The sequence below is a fragment of the Saimiri boliviensis genome, chromosome 2, assembly GCF_048565385.1.
Source record: "Saimiri boliviensis isolate mSaiBol1 chromosome 2, mSaiBol1.pri, whole genome shotgun sequence".
Taxonomy (NCBI): domain Eukaryota; kingdom Metazoa; phylum Chordata; class Mammalia; order Primates; family Cebidae; genus Saimiri; species Saimiri boliviensis.
Window position 1 is genome coordinate 74,569,139 of NC_133450.1, and position 23,399 is coordinate 74,592,537.

At 42.0% G+C, this 23,399-nt stretch overlaps 1 protein-coding gene across 7 annotated transcripts in view; it reads left to right on the plus strand.

Annotated features, from left to right (window-relative positions):
* Positions 1-23,399, plus strand: part of EML1 (EMAP like 1) — a 220,703-nt gene that overhangs the window by 121,789 nt on the left and 75,515 nt on the right. For 5 of the 7 annotated variants that reach the window (XM_074393593.1, XM_074393597.1, XM_039469107.2 and 2 more), the window contains exons 3-5: positions 9,000-9,132; positions 18,395-18,451; positions 22,557-22,691. In XM_074393593.1, the coding sequence (XP_074249694.1) occupies positions 9,000-9,132; positions 18,395-18,451; positions 22,557-22,691 (325 nt within the window). The remainder of the gene's footprint in view (positions 1-8,999; positions 9,133-18,394; positions 18,452-22,556; positions 22,692-23,399) is intronic. The other 2 variants (XM_039469105.2, XM_039469106.2) reach the window with 1 other exon arrangement.

A 23,399-nucleotide genomic window follows, 5' to 3' on the forward strand; every position in this document is an offset into this window, starting at 1 on the left:
ACAAGTTTTATTAGTTAGGTGCAACTGAGAAATTAAAATTTTTAAGCTCTTTGTAGTCAATAACATTAATGAGTAATTAATTTAGTTCTTTATCCTGGTTAACCAAATTTAAGGAGCAAGTGGCTTTTGCTTTTTCTCTTGTCTACTGCCCTTTCTCTTTACAAATGGACAAATTACAAACAAAAAAAAAGCTTTTCTCTTTTGAACATACTATAGTTTCTTCTGTTTCTCTCATTAACTGCCCTCTCCAGTTTAGATGGGTATTCTATAGTGATTTGTAGAAAAACGTTTAGTAGATGTTTGTAGTTTTTCAGAGATTAAAAAATACTCTTCAAATTTTGTATTATAATAATGTTCTCAAATGTGTACAAAAGTAGGAAAAGTACCTTTATCTGCCTTTCTCATTTATCAGTATGTGGTCAGTTTTCATTATGACACTCTCCCACCTACCCTTCACCCCGTATTGGATTATTTTAAAGCAAATCTAAGACACTGTAAACATGTCAGTATGTATTTCTAAGCTATAGACTCTTTTTAAAGTTCATAATGGCTGGCCGTGGTGGCTCATGGCTGTAATCACAGCACTTTGGGAGGCTGAGGAGGGTGGATCACTTGAGCCCACGAGTTAGAGACTAGCCTGGGCAACATGGTGAAAACCCATCTCTACAAAAAATACCAAAATTAGCCTTGCGTGATGGTGCAGACCTGTAGCCCCAGCTACACTGGTGGCTGAAGCAGGAGGATTACTTGAGTCCAGGAAGTGGAGGCTGCAGTGAGCTGAGGTCACACACTACACTTCAGCCTTGGCAACAGGGGAAGACCCTGCCTCAAAATAAATAAATAAATAAAAGCAAGATAAAAATAAAGTTTACATTATTAGACTTAAAAACTAATGATTTCTTAATATCATCTAATAGCAAGTCAGCATTCAGATTTCCCTAACTGTCCAATGAATGACTTTTTAATAGCAGTTTTATTGAAATATAATTCATATCCTATAAAACTGAACATTTTAAAATGTATGATTCATTGATTTTTAGTATATTCACAAAAGTAAAACCATCACCATTATCTAATTTTAGAAAAATGTGATCTCCTGAAAAGAAACCTGTCACCCATGAGCTGTCATTTCCAGTTGCTCCCTCCTCCCAGCCCCTGGCAGCCACCATAGATTGCCACCTTGGATGTTTTCTGTAAATGAAATCATACAATATGTGGTCTTTTGCCACTGTCTTCTCCCACTTAGCATAATTGTTTTCAAGGTTCACCCATGTTGGAGTACACATTCTTTTTCATTGTCAAGTAATATTCCACTGTATGCAACATTTGGTGTATCCATATATCAGTCAGTGGGCATTTCAGTTGTTAATAAATAACTTTATGAAATCAGCTCATTAATGTTTTTTCCCCATTTATATTTCTATCATATTGAATTTTTAATGTTACAGGATTCTTATACTACTATAGCCATGCCGAAGAATTCAAATAAAAACACGTGGTACAATGGACAGCCCCATCTACCTTGATTCATGTGCCTTTTGATAATTTTGAAACCTTTTTAAAGTGATGCAGTAAGACACAGAGTCTTGAATCTGCTGTAGGGCTTCAGGTTTCTGGCCAGTAGCACGCTCTCCTGTTCTGAACCTTGCTCTTTTCACTTAGCAGTGTGTCCTACAAGGCATTCCTTTGCAGTGTCTGGAGTTCCTCCTCATTCCCTTTCCAGCTGCATAGTGCTGCCTTACAAGGATATGCCACAGTGTATTCAGCCAATCCCTGTGACAGGCTTTGGTTTTGCAAATAGTGCAGCAGTGATTGGTTGTGTCCGTAGGGCGCTTTGTATTCTTACCAGTATCTTTGGGACAGATGCCTAGAAATAGGGGTGCTGGGTCAGAGGATACATGCGTCTGTGATTTTGCTGGATGTTGGTGATGGTGATGCTAGGAATCTTCTCCAGCACTCAGCTGATGATCTACTTTGTCTTATAACTTAGCAAAAGCAGGTTCCCTTCTCCAATTCTACATACAGACATCTTTTAAATTTTGAAATGGATAATTAGGAATTCTAGGCTCGTAATGGTTAGTATGTTAAAAGTAAACCTTGGGGATAAGAAAAAGTAAACCTTGGATTTTCTCATGTAATCATGTATGTAATTATGCTTTACATAATTAAATTTGTTTTTAGGCCTAATGGTAGTTTTATATATCAAATGTTGCACATGAGTTGTTGATGTAAGTTAAAGGATTTCTTGATCATTAGATTACAACTTAATATTATAAAAATATGCATTAATGGATTTGGCTAGTTATACTAGAACTTCTAGATTTATTCATACCAACTGTAGTTTTGAAAGTATATTATCATGGATAGTACTTCTTCTTCTTCTTCTTCTTCTTCTTCTTTTTTTTTTTTTTTGAGATGGAGTTTCACTCTTATTGCCCAGGCTGGAGTGCAATGGCGCAATCTTGGTTCATTGCAATCTCTGTCTCCCAGGTTCAAGCAATTTTCCTGCCTCAGCCTCCCGAGTAGCGGGGATTACAGTCATGTGCCACCACACCCAGCTAATTTTGTCTGTCTTTTTAGTAGAGACAGGGTTTCTCCATGTTGGTCAGGCTAATCTCAAACTTCCGACCTCAGGTGATCCACCTGCCTCAGCCTCCCAAAGTGCTGGGATTACAGTTGTGAGCCACCGTGCCCAGCCAGGTAGTACTTCTTGAAGTCCGGGTATTCCAATTCAACCATTTAGAATGATGAAAAAAATTTTATTTCAGGCTTAATTATGAATTATTTGGACCTGAGATTTTAAATACATTTGTTAGATTTTCAGTTACCAAACTATGGAGTCATATTGCAGGGACTCTAACTCAAGGTAGTTTAAGTAGTATGAAATACAACAGGACACTGCTGAGCATAAATAATTGCACCTATTACTTGAAACCAGGTCTTCAGCTTGGTTGCTCTTCTCCCTTCACTTCTGATGAGTTGCTAGGGTCTGTCCTCAGAGAGGCCAACTCACTGGGAACCCAGATGTTGCTTTACAGAACATTCTTCTCACATGAATGAAAGATAACAGATTTCAGTTGGAAGATGCCTTAAGGAATATTTTTGACTAAAGCCTTTCTTTTGTGGGTAAAGAAAATGGGATCCAGAGGACCCTGCTTATGGTGACATGGCTAGGTGGTGACACAGCAGGGACTGACACCCCAGCTCCTGGAGTTGGGTTTGATACCCCAGACCTGAGTTCCCTCCCCCACACTCCAACACCTACCACACTCTGCCTTCGTGTAAGCTCTGGAAGTTAGTGGCTGTTTTTGGGTGAGAAGGTGAGCATGTGCCTGGGGTCTTACTCCAATCTCCTTGTGTGCAGGATGCAGCCCGTGGGCTCTTGCTGGCTCTGATTCTGCCTCTGGTACCACTTGACCATAGCATTCCATTCTCTCTACATTGTATTCAGGATACACAATTGCACCCAATGTCCATGATAGAGCATTTTGCTGTCCGGATGTAGCCAGGGGATAATGGCTACCACTTCTAGAGTATCTACTATGTGCTGGCACTGTGCTAGAAACTTTGCATTACTCATTCCTAATCCTCACAGCAGCCCTGCTAGGTGGTTTGAGGTACTCTGCCCTTATTTTAGAAAGAATCCAGGGCTTGGGCTGTGTCTTCCAGCTGAGCTGAGGATGAGTCCAGTCCTGTCTGCCTTGAGGGCCTTTGCCTTCCTTCACCTGGGCTTCTCCGACTCCCAGAGACAGGATCCCAGCCATCCAGCAGTCCTTGTACCAGATGCATTCTAAACACAGAGTTTATCAGGCTCCTTTCATCGGAGAAATTCTCCTTTTGGTGCTGTGCTTGTTGCTGTGTTTCACCTCCATGAACAATGTAAAAAAAATTTTTTTTAAACAACCCTTTTATGAACCAGAAGAATATCTCATATCTTAGTGTCATCTGGAAGCTAGGGATCCATTTATCTTAGCACATGAGGAGCAGAAAATTGTGTTTGAACCTTCCCTAGTGTTATGTCACTTCTGCATTTTCAAAGAGCACTTATCTGAAAACGTTTCATTACAGCTGCTCCTCTTTTCCTGCCATCTTCACGATCCATGCTGGCACCTGTTCAGGCTGAACACTAGGAGGTATTTTTCCTTCCACCAGGTTTTCTTATGGCAGGTTTTCTTCCTTGAGTGGCTAATAATTTTTAGACCTGGTAACATGAAAAAAACCTGGCATCATGGCCTGTACAAAATAGGTGCTTAGTAAGCAGGATGGTGGTGGGGGTTACGATGCTGTTGAATCTGTCAGTGGTTACAAAAACCCATGGATGTTATCAAGACAGGGATGTAGTAGAAATTGGATCTTGCTGAAGTTGGGATCTTTCCAACTTCGTAGTCATTCCAAGAGTAGTCACGGTACATCCCCCTCCCCCTTCCCGTCTCTCTCCTCTTCCCACTCTCTATTTTTTTTCATGATCTCTCATCACAACTTTAATATTCTATTTGCTTTTGATGTTACTCTATGTATTGTAAGATATAAAATGTACTATACAGTCTGGGAATGCCACATGCATGGCATCTGATTTTCATTTCATGGGCTTTTTAAAATCCTATTTTCTATTTCTTCTTTTGAGAAAAGGACAGTAACAGATTATTATGAGATTGAATTTTGAAATTATAACTCAAGAAAGAATGAACAACTTAGTAGTGACTCCAAAATGGCCACATACTGTCCTCTCTTAGAAGCAAGGTTTTCGTTACTGAAATTGAACCAAGTTAAATTTGCAGTGTAAGTTGACTCCCTTCTGTGTGTGGGCCTGGGGGCAGGTGCCAGCTTCAAGAAACCTGCAATGGCATAGACAAACTGTTGGATTTAGCGTTCCAAGTGTGATGATGGTGGCTAAGGCAAGGTGGTGTGGGAGCATGGAGGAGGCCCCACTTTCTTTTACATTAAAGAAAGAAGATTGGCCTCTCAGCTTTAGGGACTGGAAAGTTCCAGCAAGTTAAAAATTTGGCATAAAATATAGTTTTGTCATTGGTAATATTTTAAGAGCCTAAATGGAGGCAGATTTAATTCTGTGATGAACAAAATGAATTAAATTCTGCTAGCTTTGTTGTTGTTATTGTTCAGAGATAGAGTCTCACTGTGCTGCCCAGGAGTGCAGTGATGTTAATTTTTGTATTTTTTTTTTATAGAGACAGGGTTTAATTTTAATAGAGATTAAATAGAGACAGGGTTTCACCATGTTGGCCAGGCTGATCTCAAACTCCTGACCACTTTGGCCCCCCAAAGTGCTGAAATTACAGGAGTGAGCCATCACACCTGTCCTCTGCTAGCATTTTTGAATGAACTTTTTATTTTAGGATAGTTTTAGATTTATAGAAAAGTTATAAGCAGAGAAGGTTCTCATAGACACAGTACCCAGTTTCCCCTATTATTACCATCTTACATTAATATGGTACATTTGTCTCAACTAATGTACCAATATTGATACATTATTATTAATTAATGGCCATGCTCTGTTGGAACTTCCTTAGTTTCTTCCTGAAGTCCTTTCTGTTCCAGGTTCCCATGCAGGGTAATGCGTTATCTCTAGTTATTCCAGCTCCTCAGGATCCTCCAGGCTGATAATATTCCCTGTTTTTGATGATCTTGACAGTTTTGATGAATACTGGTTAGAGAGTTCATTGACTGTCCTTCAGGTTGGCTTCATCTGAGGTTTTTTTTCATGGATAGACTTGGTATGGGCTTTAGGGAGGAAAGCACAGAGCTCAAGTGCCATTCTCATCTCATCAGCACATCCCGTCCAAGAGCATGCTATCAACATGGCTCATCACTGTGGATGTTGACCTTGGCCACCTGGCCGACGGAGTGTTGCTCAGGTCTCTCCACTGGAAAGTTACTTCTCACCGGGCTGTTAGAAGGAAGTCGGTATGTGCCAGCCACACTTAAGGAGTGGCAGGTTATGTTCTCCCTTCCTGAGGGTGCGGTAGCCACATAAATTCTTCAGAATACAGCTGCATGGGGATTTGTCTATTCTCTTCATTTATGTATTTACTCAATCATTTATTTATATATACTGTAGTGTAAACTTACAGATATTTGTTGCATACTTTGTGTTATAATCAAATACTATGTTATTTGTTTTTTGGCTCAAATTGTTCCAGCTTTGGCCTTTGGGAGCTCTTTCAGTTAGGTCCTGTGTCCATTTGACTCGCTTCCACTGAAGTAGCGTCTTTTGGTTTTGTTGTTGTCTGAGCACATCTTTACTTTCTGGCACCACAGAAGACTCCAGACTCATGTGTGTTCCCTGCCCCAGCCCTGTGCACAGCAGTTTCCACAGGAGGCCCGCTTCCTTCTGTTGTATGACGGCATTGGAAACCAAGGTTCAGGCCTTGGGTATCATTGCTTCAGCCTTTCTCAGCAGACAGAGCTCAGAAGCATGTGTTTATACTAACCTGTACATGTGTCTATGTATTTGTAATTACATATCTGCATCTGTGTTAAGGCAAACCTGAGTCCACACTGATGTCCCTGCTCCAGTGGTACATGGTTCATTCCCACCATCTCCCCTTGCTCATCCATCACCTCCCTCTCCAGCAGTGAGAGACCTGCCATCCTCCATCCTTTTACTTAATTGTTCCATCCTGGTGTTCATGTGTAGTGGTTTCAGAATTGTTAGCCCCCACCTTTGTGGGAATCAGCCTTACTAACTTGAATACAGTGCTGATGTGCGGTCCTGTTATCTTTAGCTCTACAATCTCTCCTCATTTCCAGTATGACTTAGGTCAGCACCTTCCTGCCCCCCACCACCTTCAGTGAGGTTGTCATGTGTTTCTTATACAATCTTCATTCCATCATTGAGTTTCCCCATCTCCTACTTGGTTTTCTTTGAATACTTTAAGATATACTCTTGGTATAAGGGTCTCTGGGCTTTAACAAGGCCTCGTGTCACATATCCCCCATGACGGTGTCTTACAGAATAGTTTTATGACCATAGAAGACCTCCTGTGTGTCGCCTATTAAACCCCCACCCTGCAACCTTTGACAACCACAATGGATTTTCTGTCTTTAGTTTACCTTGACTCAAATGTCATATAAATGCCATCATCCAACATGGAGACTTTCAGACTTGCTGCTTTCTCTTAGCAGTGTGGATTTCAGGTGTGGATTAGTTCATTCCTTTGATCACTGACTCATATTTCACTGTATGGATGGGCCAATTTGTTTATCTGTTCACCTATCAGAGGACATCTTGGTCGCTTCCAGTTTTTGACGACTGTATATAAAGCAGCTATAAATATTTACATGCGGGTTTGCGTAGGCATAAGTTTTCAGATGAATTGGGTAAATACCTAGTGTCAGTACAATTACTGGATCATGTGGTAAAACTATATTTAGCTTTATAGGAAACTGCCAGGCTGTCTTCCACAGTGGCTGTACAGTTTTTCATTCTCACCAGCAAGGAAAGAGAGTTCCTGTTGCTCGGTATCCTGGCCAGCAGTTGGTATTCTGTCTGTCTTTTTGGATTTCAGCCATTCTAATAGGTGTATAGAAGTATCTCATTATTGTTTTAATTTGCATTTCCCTAATGACAAATGATGTTGAGCATCTTTTCATATGCTTATTTGCCATCTGTATATATCTTCTTTGGTGAAGTATCTTTTCAGATCTTTTGCCCATTTTTTTAATTGGGCTGTTTGTCTTCTTACTGTTGAATTTGAAGAGTTCTTTTTATATTCTTTATACAAGTCCTTTATCAGATATGTGATGTGCAAATATTTTCTCCCAATCTATGCCTTGTATTTTAATCCTTTTAAGTGCTTTCGCAAATTTTAAAAATGTAAATGAAGTCTAAGCTATCAGTTTTTTTCTTTCATGGATTGTGCTTTTGGTATTATATCTAAAAACTCATCAGTAAACCGCTTTCTTCTAGAAGTTTTATAGTTTTGCCTTTTAAATTTAGGTTTATGGGCCATTTTGAGTTAATTTTTGTGTAGGGTGTAAGGTTAGTGTCTAGGTTCCCTTTGTTGAAAAGATGATGTTGGCGGGGCATGGTGGCTCACACCTGTAATCCCAAAACTTTGGGAGGCCGAGCTGGGCAGATCACCTGAGGTCAGGAGTTCAAGACCAGCCTGGCCAATGTGGCAAAACCCCATCTCTACTAAAAATACAAAAATTAGCTGGGCATGGTGGCCAGCACCTGTAATCCTAGCTACTCAGGAAGCTGAGGCACGAGAATTGCTTGAACCAGGAGACAGAGGTAGCCGAGATCATGCCACTGCACTCCAGCCTGCGCAAGTGAAACTGTCTCAAAAAAAGAGAGAAAGAAAAAGGAAAAGATGATCCTTTCTCCAAGGAATTGCCTTTATACCTTTGTCAGTGCTGCTGGTATTTCAAAATTCATGTCCTTTTCTTTCTATGTAGCTTAAGTTCTGTAATACAGTGGTCCCCAGCCTTTTTGTCACCAAGAAAACTGTGGAAGACAATTTTTCCACGGAAGTGGGGGTGGGTGGTGGGGATGGTTTTGGGATGATTCAGACATATTACATTTATCGTGTACCTTCTTTCTACTATTATTACATTGTAATATATAGTGAAATAATTACACAACTCACCATAATGTAGAATCAGTAGGAGTCCTGAGCTTGTTTTCCTGCAATTAGATGGTCCCATCTAGGGTTGATGGGAGACAGTGACAGATCATCAGGCATTAGATTCTCCTAAGGAGTGCTCAACCTAGATCTCTCCCATGTGCACTTGATAAGGCAGTTGGCACTCCTATGAGAATCTAATGCCACCACTGATGTGACTGGAGGCAGAGCCTCAGTGGTAGCATGTGTGATGGGTAGCAGCTGTAAATATAGACGAAGAGTTGCTCACTCCCTCACTGCCCACTTCCCCCTGCTGTGTGGCCTCATCTTCCTAATGGGGGTTGGGGACACCTGCTGTAAAATGTTACTTTTATAGAAGGGAAGGTCTGATATCCTTTTCTGCTTGTCTTACAGCAAGACCACTGATGCAGACCCTGCCTTTAAGAACCACTGTCAACAACGGCACTGTGTTACCAAAGAAACCTAGTGGCTCTCTACCTTCCCCTTCCGGGGCCAGGAAAGAAACTGCTGTGCCAGCAACCAAAAGGTGAGCCAGGAGAAGGGCCTTAAGTGAGCTCTAAACGCAATTCTCTCTCAGATTTTAAAATGAGTATCACTTTTTAAAATGACATTGTACAATTTCTTCTGAGTTAAAGCTTATAAAAGTCCATTTCATATGTTGCCATAACAGGAACTAGTTAAGTTTATTATTCTTCTTGTTTTAGATTTAATTGTGTTGTCTTTGAAATCTCATGGGCTAAAACCACAGTGTGCTGTTTTGTATTTTTACTTAAAGTTCTCTTTTGAAAAAACAAATGTTAGTATAACCTGGGTAAAAATAAATAGCTGTTCCCAAGCTCATACTGGGAACATGGCAAAATTCAGATTGCCATGGCAACCTTAGATTTTTCTCTGTGCAGTTTGGACAAGCTTATACTTTCAAAATGTACCTAACAGTAGAGTCTAGATATTGATGTTATCTGTCACGAAGAGCACAGTTTGCTCTTAACTTTGGTATTATTTTGTAATTGTCATTTAAATATTTTATATTTTAGGGCCAGGTATGGTGGCTCCCGCCTGTAATCCCAGCACTTTGGGAGGACAAGGTGGGTAGATCACTTGAGCTCAGGAGCTTGAGACCGGCCCAGCTTAACTATTTTTAAGTATAGAGTTCAGTAGTGCTGGCTGGGCGTGGTGGCTCATGCCTGTAATCCCAGCACTTGAGGAGGCTGAAGTGGGCAGATCACCTGAGGTCAGGAGTTTGAGACTAGCCCAACCAACATGGCGAAACCCCGTCTCTACTAAAAATACAAAAATCAGCCAGGCATGGTGGCACACGCCTGTAATCCCAGCTACTTGGGAAGCTGAGGCAGGAGAATCACTTAAACCTGCCTGGAGGCCAAGGTTACAGTGAGCTGAGGTCGCACCATTGCACTCCAGTAGTGGTGACAAGAGTGAAACTCCATCTTTAGTAGTATTAAGTATATTCACGCATCTATTGGTACAATAGATCTCTAGAACTTTTTCATCAGGCAAAATAGAAACTCTAGACGCATTAAACAGTAACTCCCCCTCTGCTCTCACCGCTGCCCTTGGCAGCCACCTCTCTGCTATTTGTTGCTATGATTCTGACTACGTTAGGTATTTCATAGAAGTGGGATCATCTAGGCAGTGCTTGTCCTTTTGTGACTGGTTTATTCTGCTTAGCACAATGTCATTGACATGCATCCTTATTATAGCATGTGTCCGATTTTCTTTTTAAGTCTGGATAATACTGCATTGTATGTGTATATCATATTTTGCTTTTTATTTTAATTTTAGATTCAAGGGGCACATGTGCAGGTTTATTACAAGGGTGAATTTATGATGCTGAGGTTTGGGCTTCTGTTGATCCTGTTTAGATAGTGAACATAGTACCAAATAGGAAGTTTTTCAGCCCTTAACCCCCTCCCTCCCACCCTCCTTCTGGAGTCCCCAGTGTCTGTTATCCCCATCTTTATTATATTTTGTTTATTCATTCATCCATCAGTGAATATTCTGTAGCATTCATCTGCACATCTGTCTTTATGGTCAATATCCCACCATCTTGATTACTATTGCTTTTTAGTATGTTTCAAAATCAGGAAATGGGAGGCCAACAGCATTCTTTTTAATGATTGTCTTGGCTATTTAGGGTCCCTTGAGATTCCATATGAATTTTAGGATAGCTTTTTTTTTTTAAATTTCTACAAAAAAATGCCATTGGGATTTTGATAGAGACTGTGTCAAATCTGCATATCACTTTGAGTAGTATGGACATTTTAGCAATATTAAGTCTTCCAATCCATAAACATAGTATGTCTTTCTCTCTCTCTCTCTCTTTTTTTTTTTTTTTTGTATTTTCTTTTAGCAAAGTTTTGTAGTTCTCAGGGTATAAGTTTTCTATCTCCTTGGTTAAGGTTATTCCTAAATATTTTATCCTTTTTGATGCTATAGTAAATAGAATTATTTTCTTAACTTCCTTTTCAGATTGATCATTATTATTGTATAAAAATGCATCTGATTTTTGTATGTTGGTTTTGTATCCTGAAACTTTGTTGAAATTATGTATTAGTCTTCACAGTTTTTTGTTTGTTTGTTTGTTTGTTTTTTGTTTTTCTGGAATCTTTAGAGTTTTCAAAGTATAAGGTTCTGTCATCTGTAGACAGAGAGTGTTACTTTGGATCCTTTCCAGTTTGGATGCCTTTCATTTCTTTCTCTTGTCTAATTGCTCTGGCTAGGACTTCGAGTACTATGTTGAATAATAGTGGCAAGAGTGGGTATCTTGCCTTCTTCCTGCTTTTAGAGGAAAAGCTTTCAGTCTTTACCATTGAGTAGTATTTGCGTTATGGCCATTCAAATATGGCATTTATTACATTGAGGTGGTTTCCTTCTATTCCTAGTTTGTTGTGTTTTTATCATGAAAGGGTGTTGAATTTTGTCAAACGCTTTTTCTGTATCTGTTGAAATGATCATGTGGTTTTTGTCCTTTATTCTGTGAATATTGTATCACGTTGGTTAATTTTGTGTTGAATCATTCTTGCATTCCAAATATAAATCCCAACTGGTCATGGTTCATAATCCATTTAGATGCTGTTGAATTCAGTTTACTAGTATTTTGTTGAGGAATTTTTCAACATTCATCAAGGATATTGGTCTATAGTTTTCTTTTCTTGTGTCTTTGGCTGGTTTTGGTATTAGAATAATGCTGACCTCATGCAATGGTTTGGAAGTGTTCCCTCCTCCTCAATTCTTTGGAAGAGTTTAAGGAGGATTGGAATTTATCCTTTTTTAAATGTTTGATAGAATTCTCCACTGAAGCCATCGGGTCCTGGGCTTTTCTTTGTTGGGGAATTTTTGATTACTGCTTCAATCTCATTACTAGTTCTAGGTCTGTTCATATTTTTTGTTTCTTTGTGATTCCGTCCTGGTGGGCTCTTTATTTCTAGGACTTAATCATTTGCTCTCTGTCATCCAATTTGCTGGCATATATTTGTTCACAGTGGTCTCTTACAGTCCTTCTCATTTTTGTTATATCAGTTGTAATGTCCTTTCATTTCTAATGTTAGTTATTTAAATTATCTCTCTTTTTTTCTACTTTAGTCTAGCTAAAGGTTTTTCAATTTTGTTGATCTTTTTTTTTTCAAAAAAAGAAACAACTCTTGGTTTGTTTGTTTTTTTTTTTTTTGAGACGGAGTTTCGCTCTTGTTACCCAGGCTGGAGTGCAATGGCGCGATCTCGGCTCACCGCAACCTCCGCCTCCTGGGTTCAGACAATTCTCCTGCCTCAGCCTCCTGAGTAGCTGGGATTACAGGCACGTGCCACCATGCCCAGCTAATTTTTTGTATTTTTAGTAGAGACGGGTTTCACCATGTTGGCCAGGATGGTCTCAATCTCTTGACCTTGTGATCTACCCGCCTCAGCCTCCCAAAGTGCTGGGATTACAGGCTTGGGCCACCGTGCCTGGCCTGTTGATTTTTTTTTAAACATCGTTTTCTATTATCCATTTATCTCTGCTCTAATCTTTATTATTTCCTTCTTTCTGCAAACTTTTGGTTTTGTCTTCTTTTTCTCGTTCCCTGACGTATAAAGTTAGGAGGCTGATGTGAGCCCTCTCTTCTGTTTATGGAAACACTGATCACTCTAGACTTCCCTCTTAGTACCCCTTTCACTGCCTCCTGTAAGTTTTGGTATGTTGGTGTTTTCATTTTCATATGTCTCCAGATATTTTTTACATTTGTCTGTGATTTCTTCTTTGACTATTGATTGTTTAAGAGTGAATTGTTTAAAGATTGACTTTCTATTGTAGTAAATACAGGCATGCCTCATTTTATTGTGCCTAGCTTTATTGTGCTTCACAGATACCACATTTTTTACAAAGTGGAGGTGGCAGCAACCCTGTGTTGAGCAAATCTGTCAGCATCATTTGTCTAACACATACTCATTTCATGCCACATTTTGGTAATTCTCACAGCATTTCAAACTTTTTGTTATCATTATCTCTGGTATGGTGATCAGTGATCTTTGGTGTTAGTACTGTAATTGTTTTGGGTCACCCATAGAAGGTGGCAAACAAATCCATAAATGTGGTTTATGTCCTGACTGCTCCAACCATTGTTTCACTATCTCTTTCCTTTTCCATTGGCCTCCCTTTTCCCTGAGGCACAACAATATTGAAATCAGTCCATTTGATGACCCTATAATGGCCCCTAAGTTTTCAAGTGAAGCAAGAGTCATATATTTCTCACTTTAAATCAAAAGCTAGACTGATTCAGCTTAATGAGGAAGGTATGTCAAAAGCCAGGATAGACCATCAGGTAGTTTAGATGTTTGTCTCCTCCAAATTTCATGTTGAAATGTGATCCCCAGTATTGGAGTTGGGCCTGGTAGAAGGTGTTTGGGTCATCAGGGTAGATCCCTCATGAATGTCTTTGTGCTGTCCTCACAGTAAGTGAGTTCTTGCTCTGAGTTCACACAAGGTCTGATTGTTTAAAAGAGCATGGCACCTCCTCCCCCACTTACTTCCTCTCTTGATAAAGAGACGTGCCTGCTCCTCTCATGTCTTCTGCCATGATTGAAAACTCCTTGAGGCCACACCAGAAGCTGAGCAGGTGCCCGTGCCATGCTTCCTGGACAGCCTGCAGAACTGTGAGGCAATTAAACCTCACAATTCTTTATAAATTGCCCAGCCTCGGGTATTCCTTTATAACTGCACAAAACAGACCAACACAGGCATATTGTGCCAATTAACCAAGTTGTAGATGCAAAGAAAATGTTCTTGAAGGAAATTCAAAGTGCTACTCCAGTGAACACATGAATGATTAAAAAAAAAAAAAAAAGCAAAACATCATTATTCCTGATGAGGAGAAAGTGTGAGTGGTCTGAATCAAGGATCATACCAGTAACAAGATTCCCTTAAGCCAAAGCCTAATACAGAGCAAGGCCCTAAATCTCTTCAATTTATGAAATCTGAGAGAGGTGAGGAAGCTGTAGAAGAAAAGATTGAAGCCAGCAGAGGCTGGCTCATGAGCTTTAAGGGAAGATGCCTTCTCCATAACATAAAGGTACAAGGTAAAGCAGCAGGTGTTATTGTAGAAGCTGCTACAGGTTATGCAGAAGACCTAGCTAAGATAATTGATGAAGGCAGATACACTAAACAACATATTTTCAATGTAGATAAAACAGCCTTATATTGGAAGAAGATGCCATCTAGGACTTTTATATGAGTAGTCAATACCTGGCTTCAAAGCTTCAAAGGACAGGCTGACTTTTGTTAGGGCCGGATGTGGCAGGTGACCGTAACTTGGAGCCAATGCTTGTTTATCATTCCAGAAATCCTAGGGCCCTTAGTAAGAATGTTATATCTCTGCCTGTGCTCTGTAAATGAAAGAAAGCCTAGACGACAGCACATCTGTTTATAGCAGGGTTTACTGAATATTTTGAGCCCATTGTTGAGGCCTACCGCTCAGAAGAAAAAGCTTCCTTTCCAAATATTACCATTCATTTACAGTATACCTAGTCACCCAGGAGCTCTGATGGAGCAGCACAAGAAAATTAATGTTTTTATGCCTGCTCACACAACACACATTCTGCAGCCCTTGGATCAAGGAGTAATTTCAACTGTCAAGCTTTATTATTTAGGAAATACATTTCATAAGGCTATTGCTGCCATTGATAGTGATTCCTCTAATAGATCTTGGCAATGTCAATTGAAACCCTTCTAGAAAGGATTGAACATTCTAAATGCTTTTAAGAACATTTGTGGGGCCAGGCGCAGTGGCTCACACCTGTAATCCCAGCATTTGGGGAAGTCAAGGCAGGAGGATCATCTGAGACCAGGAGTTTGAGACTGCAGTGAGCCATGATTGTGCTACTGCACTCTAGCCTGGGCAACAGAGCAACACTCTGTCTCAAGGAAAAAATAAAAGAACATTTATGATTCATGGGAGGAGGCCAGAATATCCACATGAACAGAGAAGCTTGGAAGAAGGTAATTTCATCCCTCATGAATGACTTTGAGATAGTTCAAGACTTCACTGGAGAAAGTCACTGCAAATGTGATGGAAATAGCAAGAGAACTAGCATTCGAAGTGCAGCCTGAGGATGGGACTGAGTTGCTACAATCTCCTGATAAAACTTCAGTGGATTAGGAATCACTGCAAAAAAAGTAGTGTCTTGAGATGGGATCTGCTCTGACAGAAGATGCTGTGAACACTGTTGAAATGACAACAAAGGATTTCAAGTAGCACAGAATCCCTGATGAAGCGGTGGCAGGGTCATGTGGCTGGAGAGTGGGGAACGTGGCCTGGGTTGTCTGGCTCCAGAACCTGTGCACCACCCACTGTGCTCGGCTGCTTCCCGCACAGATTTCCAGGTCAGCCCTGACATCTGCTCAGGAAAAATGCTTGATATAATTACTGCTTGCAGATCATCCTTTTATGCCCCATCCTGTCTGTGTAGTATTTGTGGGAAGCAGGTGCAGCCATCAGGAGTGAGGGTGACTCTGAGCAGAGATTTCTCAGACTGCCACGGTGAGACACCAAGTAAAGAAACAAGTCCTGGCTATGAACAGAGGCCTGGGTCTTGTACCCCCACATGTCAGCCACATGTGAAAGGGCTCATGGGTGGCGATTACTCTCAGCAATTTTATCTTAGAAAAGAAAGGAGGGAGGAAGAAAAGAGCAAGACAGGAAGGAACGAATGAACACATGAAAAATTATGATAGGTAGCCATCATGTTATATATAAGTGTGTACATTTGTGTACTAGCATTTAAATGGTAACTCTCCTCCCAGAAACATTCTAAGGCCTCTGTAGAGTTTTCCTTAAAATTTACAGAATATCCATTTGATGAATAAGCTATTGTCAGCATATAGCTGCCAACTAGAAATACATAGTTTTCCTAGACTCAGTGTCCAAGCCTCTGGGTTTTGAGTGAAAGTGTAGTGATTCATGTATTTTGGTTTGTTTCTGGCTTTTATGGGCTTTGGTAGATGTGAGTTCCCATCCATTTGGAAGCTGGAAATAAGAACAATAGCATCTAATTGCTACTTTGTGGTAAAGTTCCTATAGATCTCTCATTAGGAGAGAATTTTGAAAACAGAAAGAAGCAGCTTGGGCATTCTGAATATTAAGATTAAAATAACTTCCAAGTCATTTCAAATATGTTTACAATCATGTAGGGATTTTTCTGTAATCAGAATTCGAAATTAAGTGAGTCGGGGCATCTGTGGTGTGTGGATGGGTATATGTTTATTTTCTTTTCTCTGGGGGTTTTTCAGCCTGGTGCTTAAGAACAAAATCCCCTTTGGAAATAGTCCAGTGCCCAGCGGTTGTGCTTTGTGTTGCCAATTAAGACTTCGATTGAGGGCTTGATTTGGAATCCTTGGGAAAAGCTTTGTTTCCATTAGGCAAAGGAAAAAAGGCAGAAAATCCAGGAAAGACATTGTAGGTCATACCTTGCTCAGTGGGGATTCGGACGCTCACAATGGAGTAACATTTCCACTGGCTCAGGAAAGAGACAATCACTGTTCTCTGGGCTCATAAGTAGAGCATGACAATAGGCCAAGCTATGTGAACAGAGATCAAAAGAACAAAACTGGTACAAAAAGCGTTATTTAAAAAATGCTCTGTGACAAATGTGAGATAGAATGGTAAATATCTGTTGCTTCCAAACAAACAGCCAATAGTCCTTTGGAAAAATAGTTCCACTTGTTAGAAGCACAGCATCTGTACTTGCACTGAAGTCACTGCTGGGTACATAGTGTGATTTGAAGAACAGAAAGCCAAACTCTGGCTTCAGTTGATTTTTAAAATTATTTCTAAATCCATTTCCCTGTTATTCAGATCCGTTGAAATGTAGGTGATAAATCCATTTTGAGTTTGTTCTCAGTAGCAAAATAAGAGGTGGAAGTATTGTCCTGTTGAACAAAGGAAGACCCTTGGGACCTGTCCCGTTATCAGAAGTGAGATGGTTCTCCCCACTAGCTCAAGTAGTTGGCTTTGTATTGTAGAAAAAAGGCTTACATATATAGAATTCTCTAAGATTCTCCAAGACCACTAGCCTTCCTGAAAAAATGACTTGGATTTTGCCAAAGATCGGTTTTTAGACAGTGAAAGATACGAGCATTTGTTAATTGAATTATTGAAGTGCGTTATCTTAGTCTGTCAGAATTATCTCATAATTGGAGAGACAAAAGCCAGGTGGGTCCTGGTTCCCTGTGGACCCTCCAGCACTCAGCATCGCGCACAGTGGATGGTCAGTGCCTAATAAGTGTTTGTTGGGCAGATCACTGTTTTTATCCAGTGTTTGTTGCCCCAGCTGTCAGGACAAATGGAATCATCCAAAAATCTCCAGTCACACATAAGAGCTGCCTGTCAGCTTTCTGTTTTTACTGTAAAAGTTTGGGATACTTTTGCAAAATTTTGGAAAACCGATTTTCAATTCCCAGTCACGTGGTGAAAGAAAACATACTTGTAGCTTCTTATGCTTAGAATTATTATGAGCCATAAGAAGAGAGACATCTGCTTTTCGTATGGTCACCAGTCTCCACTTCAGAAATTTTATTATGTCTAAAATGTTAATTGGCACAAATTGTGGAATGCATATGTAATGTAACATAAAGAACCATTTTATTTTCCTAACTTAGAAGGTTGCAGGTTTGGGTGTGCGGGCAGAGAGCAGAGGGAAAACAAAATAAGTGGTGGTGTCTGTGTGTTTCTACCCCAAAAATACTTGCCTTAAGCACTAAAAAATGTGCTGCATTATTGCAGTCTCTCACAAGCCAGTACTTCTACCACTTTCAAAATAAAGAGCGTTATTTTTTACTTGCTGTCCAGAGGGAACATAGCTTCTTTGATATTCCCTGCTGGCTATTTGAGGAGGCTTCCTGCAGTGTGTGTACAGTATTACTCTCTCTGGCTGCCCTTGTTACTGCAAATGTCTTGTCTTGAAGCTTTATTTTCTGTCCTTCACTTTGAGTCCTAGTAAATCCTCTTTAATTCATAAGAGCCCCTGGCTCTCAAAAGGAAATGTCTTGTTTTTTTTTTCTACGTCTGGGACAACAGTAAGATTTTTTTTTTTTTTTAAAGTTTAACATTTTAATGCAAATATGGGAATGACAAATATCTTGAAAGAGTCGTGATGGATTATATTCACATCTATATATGCCAACCGAATGTTTTCGATTTTGATGTGTGCGTCCTGCAATTTACTGAAGCTTGTATTTTTCCACGCCTTTAATAATTGCACTCATGTTTATTCTGCTTTGTTTCTGTGCCTCTTATACATAGATTAAACAGATCTGTGAGTCTTCTCAATGCTTGCAAACTGAATAGATCGACACCAAGGTGAGGGGAACTTAGATTCACTTTGTCACCCTAGCTGTTCCTTCCATTGTTTCCATCTCTGTTTTAACACACTAGCTTAAAGGTCTCGTCCAGTGCCTGCCATTCATCAAGTTGTCAGTCATGTAACTATATTCATCATTGACATTTATTGTTTTTTTTTTTTAGATTCTCAACCGGTCCTCCAAAACTAGAGTACTTTGGCTGTGCGTAAATTGCAAGTGGTCTTAATTAGGGGCCTAACAGAGGACACAGCATTGAAGGCATCAGCCCTACCACATGCTGTAACCCCAGACAAGTTGCTCCACACTCTAGAATATGGTTCTTCCTCTGTAAAATGAGGATAATGGTATTGTTGCAGGGGATTTGTGAGGTTTGAGTTAAATCATATAGTAGATGTACAAGTGCAGAGTACTCCTTAAACATTAACTGTTGCTGCTGCTGCAGTTTTCATCACCAGCACCCCCATGAACTCTTCCGGCCACCAGGTTGAGTGTTCATTATTAGAAAATCAGTTAGTGTTTGCTATAATTGATGAACAGTGGTGGTTTTCCAGCTCTTTCAGGGTGTTTTACCCAGTTCTTTAAGTTGCTGTGAACTTGCCATGAACTCCCACAAGGACGCCACAGAGGCCGTGCTCTGGGCTCTTCTTGTGGCTGCAAAATCTCCCAGGGCCGCAGCAGCTGGTCAGGCAAAGTGTGCTTCAGAGCCTTGTGCTAAAGACTGGGCGGAGAATAATCCTGCTAAGTCAAATTAGCTTGGTGTTAGTCGTCATAGGAACGTCTTGAACTTTAAGCACAAAGGCTCCTGTAATTTTTAGACTTTAATCTCAAATTTCAGAAATGTCATGCTCTCTTAAAATCTGTAATTTCCTTGTCCCCGGATTGTACATTCTAAAAATGCACATTTTGACCTTAAGGCACACCCTGCTGATTACAGTTGTAAGATTCTGGCACCGTCCACTCAAAGGTTCGTCAGTTACCAAAAAGACTATGTGGAAAGTGTATCCAGATAATCACCCTGAGAGTGAGGTGATTTTTCAAAGCCAACATACCATGAGGGTTTTTTAAAAACATGCTCGGAGATTACTGAGCAACTGGACATTGCAAAGGAGGGAGGACTGAAAGTCTAGCTAACGAGGGTACGGACAGAGGAGACAGAGGGGAAGGGATGTAGACGGAAAGAGTCACTGGCTACCAAGGAGAGTGGCCAGGGCCAGGCAGGAGCCACCGATATGGGAGGCTTGTTTACTTAGGAGGAGGAAGGACGTTGAGCTTTGGTGCAGGAGCAGTGGTCTGGCTGTGTTAAGTTCCTCAGTTCCTGTGGGCTCCTTGTTGAGATTGGGTTCCTGTGCACCCTTCACTGAAGCTATGCCCACTGAAGCTACTTGAGACTCCCCACTTACCGGTCCCCACCCTCTCCTCTGTGTAGCACCAGGACACTTACCTAGTTCCGCGCTAGTCTCTGCGCATCCCGCCTTCTCTCCTGGTGTCACTGCTACCTCTGACTCCTGCAGTAGCTTCTCAGCCCACATCTTTAAACATTAGTTTCCCTGGGGGCTCTTCTCTTCTTGGTCAACGCCTCCCTCAGTGATTTCCTCTGTGTCCATGGCTCAGCACCCGCCAGAGGGACAGGGCCTGTCCCGAGCTGTCTCGAGTATTTCAGGCTTGTATTCTCACCCACCCACACCTCCAGCTCCCAAATGTCTAGACCAGAACCACCCAAGTCTGGGCTTGTTCCCAGAGCCTGGGCCCTAGAACAGCCCCCCACCCACCCCTCCCCTCCTTCATTTTGCTTACAGAGCAGGTGCTGCATTTAAAGCAATTTGTGTCTCTTCTGGTGACAGGGTCAATGTGTGATACTTCCATTTATTTCATCCTTTCATTTAGTAAATGTGTACCAAACTTTCATATGAGGCTCTGCAAAGCATACGAAAATGATAAATGAGAGAAGATCTTAAGAAAGGCATGGACTAATGATGAAGATTTCTAAATATGTACAGAGAAACCTGTACTACAGTCATGTACTCTGTCTTTGTGAGTTTGGGCTGCTGTAACAAAGTCCATAGACTGGGAAGCTTATAAAAAACAGAATGATATGCCTCACCATTCTGGAGGCTGGAAGTCCAAGATCGGGGTGGCCAGCATAGTGAGGTTCTGAAGAGGGCTGCCTTCCAGGTTGCAGGTGCTGTCTTCTCACATGGTGGAAAAGGCTAAGAGAGGTCTCTGGGCCTCTTCCATCAGGGCAATAATTCCATTCACTGGGGCTTCACCTGCTGACCTTGTAACCTCCCAAAGGCCCTACCTCCTAACACCATCACATTGAGCGTTAAGAGTTTCCACACATGAATTTGGGGGACACGAGCAGTCCATAGCATTCTCTGAGAGGGGAGCAATCAGCCTTCACCCCATGCGTGGGCTCTGGTTTACCCCTGATGCCTGCGAATTCCCTGTCAGTAGGGGATCCCTTCTCCTAGAGCAGGCTCTTTCCATCTGTGTCATAACAACACATTCAAGCTGTTCATTTGATCTTTCCCAGAAATTTGCAGTCTTTGGGAAGCCTTCCCCAGGCCGCCTTCCCCGGCCGCCTTCCCCAGGCCGCCTTCCCCCGGCCGCCTTCCCCCGGCCGCCTTCCCCGGCCGCCTTCCCCAGGCCGCCTTCCCCGGCCGCCTTCCCCGGCCGCCTTCCCCAGGCCGCCTTCCCCGGCCGCCTTCCCCAGGCCGCCTTCCCCAGGCCGCCTTCCCCGGCCGCCTTCCCCAGGCCGCCTTCCCCGGCCGCCTTCCCCAGGCCGCCTTCCCCAGGCCGCCTTCCCCGGCCGCCTTCCCCAGGCCGCCTTCCCCGGCCGCCTTCCCCAGGCCGCCTTCCCCGGCCGCCTTCCCCAGGCCGCCTTCCCCGGCCGCCTTCCCCAGGCCGCCTTCCCCAGGCCGCCTTCCCCGACCGCCTTCCCAGGCCGCCTTCCCCAGGCCGCCTTCCCCAGGCCCCTTCCCCAGGCCGCCTTCCCCAGGCCGCCTTCCCCAGGCCGCCTTCCCCGGCCGCCTTCCCCGGCCGCCTTCCCCAGGCCCCTTCCCCAGGCCCCTTCCCCAGGCCGCCTTCCCCGACCGCCTTCCCAGGCCGCCTTCCCCAGGCCGCCTTCCCCAGGCCCCTTCCCCAGGCCGCCTTCCCCAGGCCGCCTTCCCAGGCCTCGGAGCACTCTAGTCCCTCTGATCCTACAGAAGGAAGTTGGACACTTACATGGACACCACCTCTAAATGAAGGCATTGTGTATAGGGTGGAACATTTCTATCGTTACCTGTGGCATCCTGTTAGCATTTGTCCCATGAGTGCCTTTAGGCCTGAGTTCTTCAATATCAGCACTATTGATATCTGGGGCCCAGTGATACTTTGTGGATGGGGCTATCCCAGGCTGTGTAGGATTTTTAGCAGCACCCCTGGCACCCACCCACTATGTGCCACCAGCAGTCCTCCCCCAGCTGTGCAACAGAAGGATATCTCACCAGACATTGCCAGATGTCTCCTGGGGGCCACCATCCCCTCCCTGATTGCACACCACCATCTAGACCAAGCTTGTCCAACCCGCTGGCCTATGGGCCGTGTGTGGCTCAGGACAGCTTTGAATGCCGCCCAGCACAAATTTGTAAATTTCTTAGTACGCTATTTTTTTGCAATTTTTTGTTTAATTTATTAGCTGTCATTAGCATTAGTGTATTTTATGTGTTAGCATTAGTGTATTTTATGTGTGGTCCAAGACAATTCTTCCAATGTGGCCCTGGGAAACCAAAAGACTAGACACCCCTGGAGGATGAAACTTGCTCAAGGGCAGGATTGCCTCCCTCCAAGCCCCTGGAATGGCTTCACACGGTCCTGCTGAAGTCTTCATGCCCCGGTTTCCTCCATGACTGTGAACTGTGCTAGTGGCCTGAGTTACAAAGGCAGAGAGCAGAGGTGTTACTCCACGTGACACTCTGAAAAGCTTTTTGATCTCTGTAGCTAGGTCTGTCTTTGGAATATCCATGTGGAAGTATGATGTTCTGTGTACATATTTGTATAATTAGCAATAAAATAAAATCACAGTATTAAGAAGTTCACTGTCACTTCCATTCCACTCTTAGTAACATCAAGAGGACCAGCTCTTCTGAACGAGTATCTCCTGGGGGTCGAAGGGAAAGCAATGGGGATTCCAAAGGAAATCGGAATCGCACAGGCTCTACCAGCAGTTCCTCCAGTGGCAAAAAGAACAGTGAAAGGTAAGGATGTCTTATCTCTCAGTTCCTGCTTTTCAGATGTTTTTGCACCTCTTGTCCCCAAAGAGGAGTCAGAAGATCCCCTCATTTTCCAACAAGCTAGGAGCACTCTTGGAGAGGAAGGCCTTCTCCTGAGAGATTTGTAGGCACTGATCAAACAGCCATTTGAGGGCAGCTGCTAGGCACAGTTCACATAAACCATTGTCCAGGTAGAAAAACTGTCACTCAAGATTACCAGCACTCAGGACATAAGTAGTTCCTGAGAATTTCTTAGCACCAAGTACCTGGAACTGGGGAAGTCATTCTGAATTTCTGCATGAGCACCTTTTATTTCTAGTACACTCTCCTGACCTTTAAAAGTTAATTTTAATGGACTGCTTATTTTCTGAGACAGAGTGGCTGTAAAGTTATAATTTTATGATTTATCAGAGGCTATATTTAATATGGATGCTAACACCAGAAATGTGAACCATTTTTCTTTATGGTTTTGTGAAATATAAGTACTCCAAATTTGAGGTTGGTTTATAATGGATTATGGTATGTATCAGTGAAATTAATAGTAACATTTTATTCCTGAATGCTACTTTTTGGTATTTTAGCAGCTTGTTTTGTTTGTATAATATATTTATATCATATAATGTAGTCCGTAAAGAAGATCCAGTTTCTCTACGTATTTCTACCTAATATTGTACTTTGTTCTAACTTGTTAGT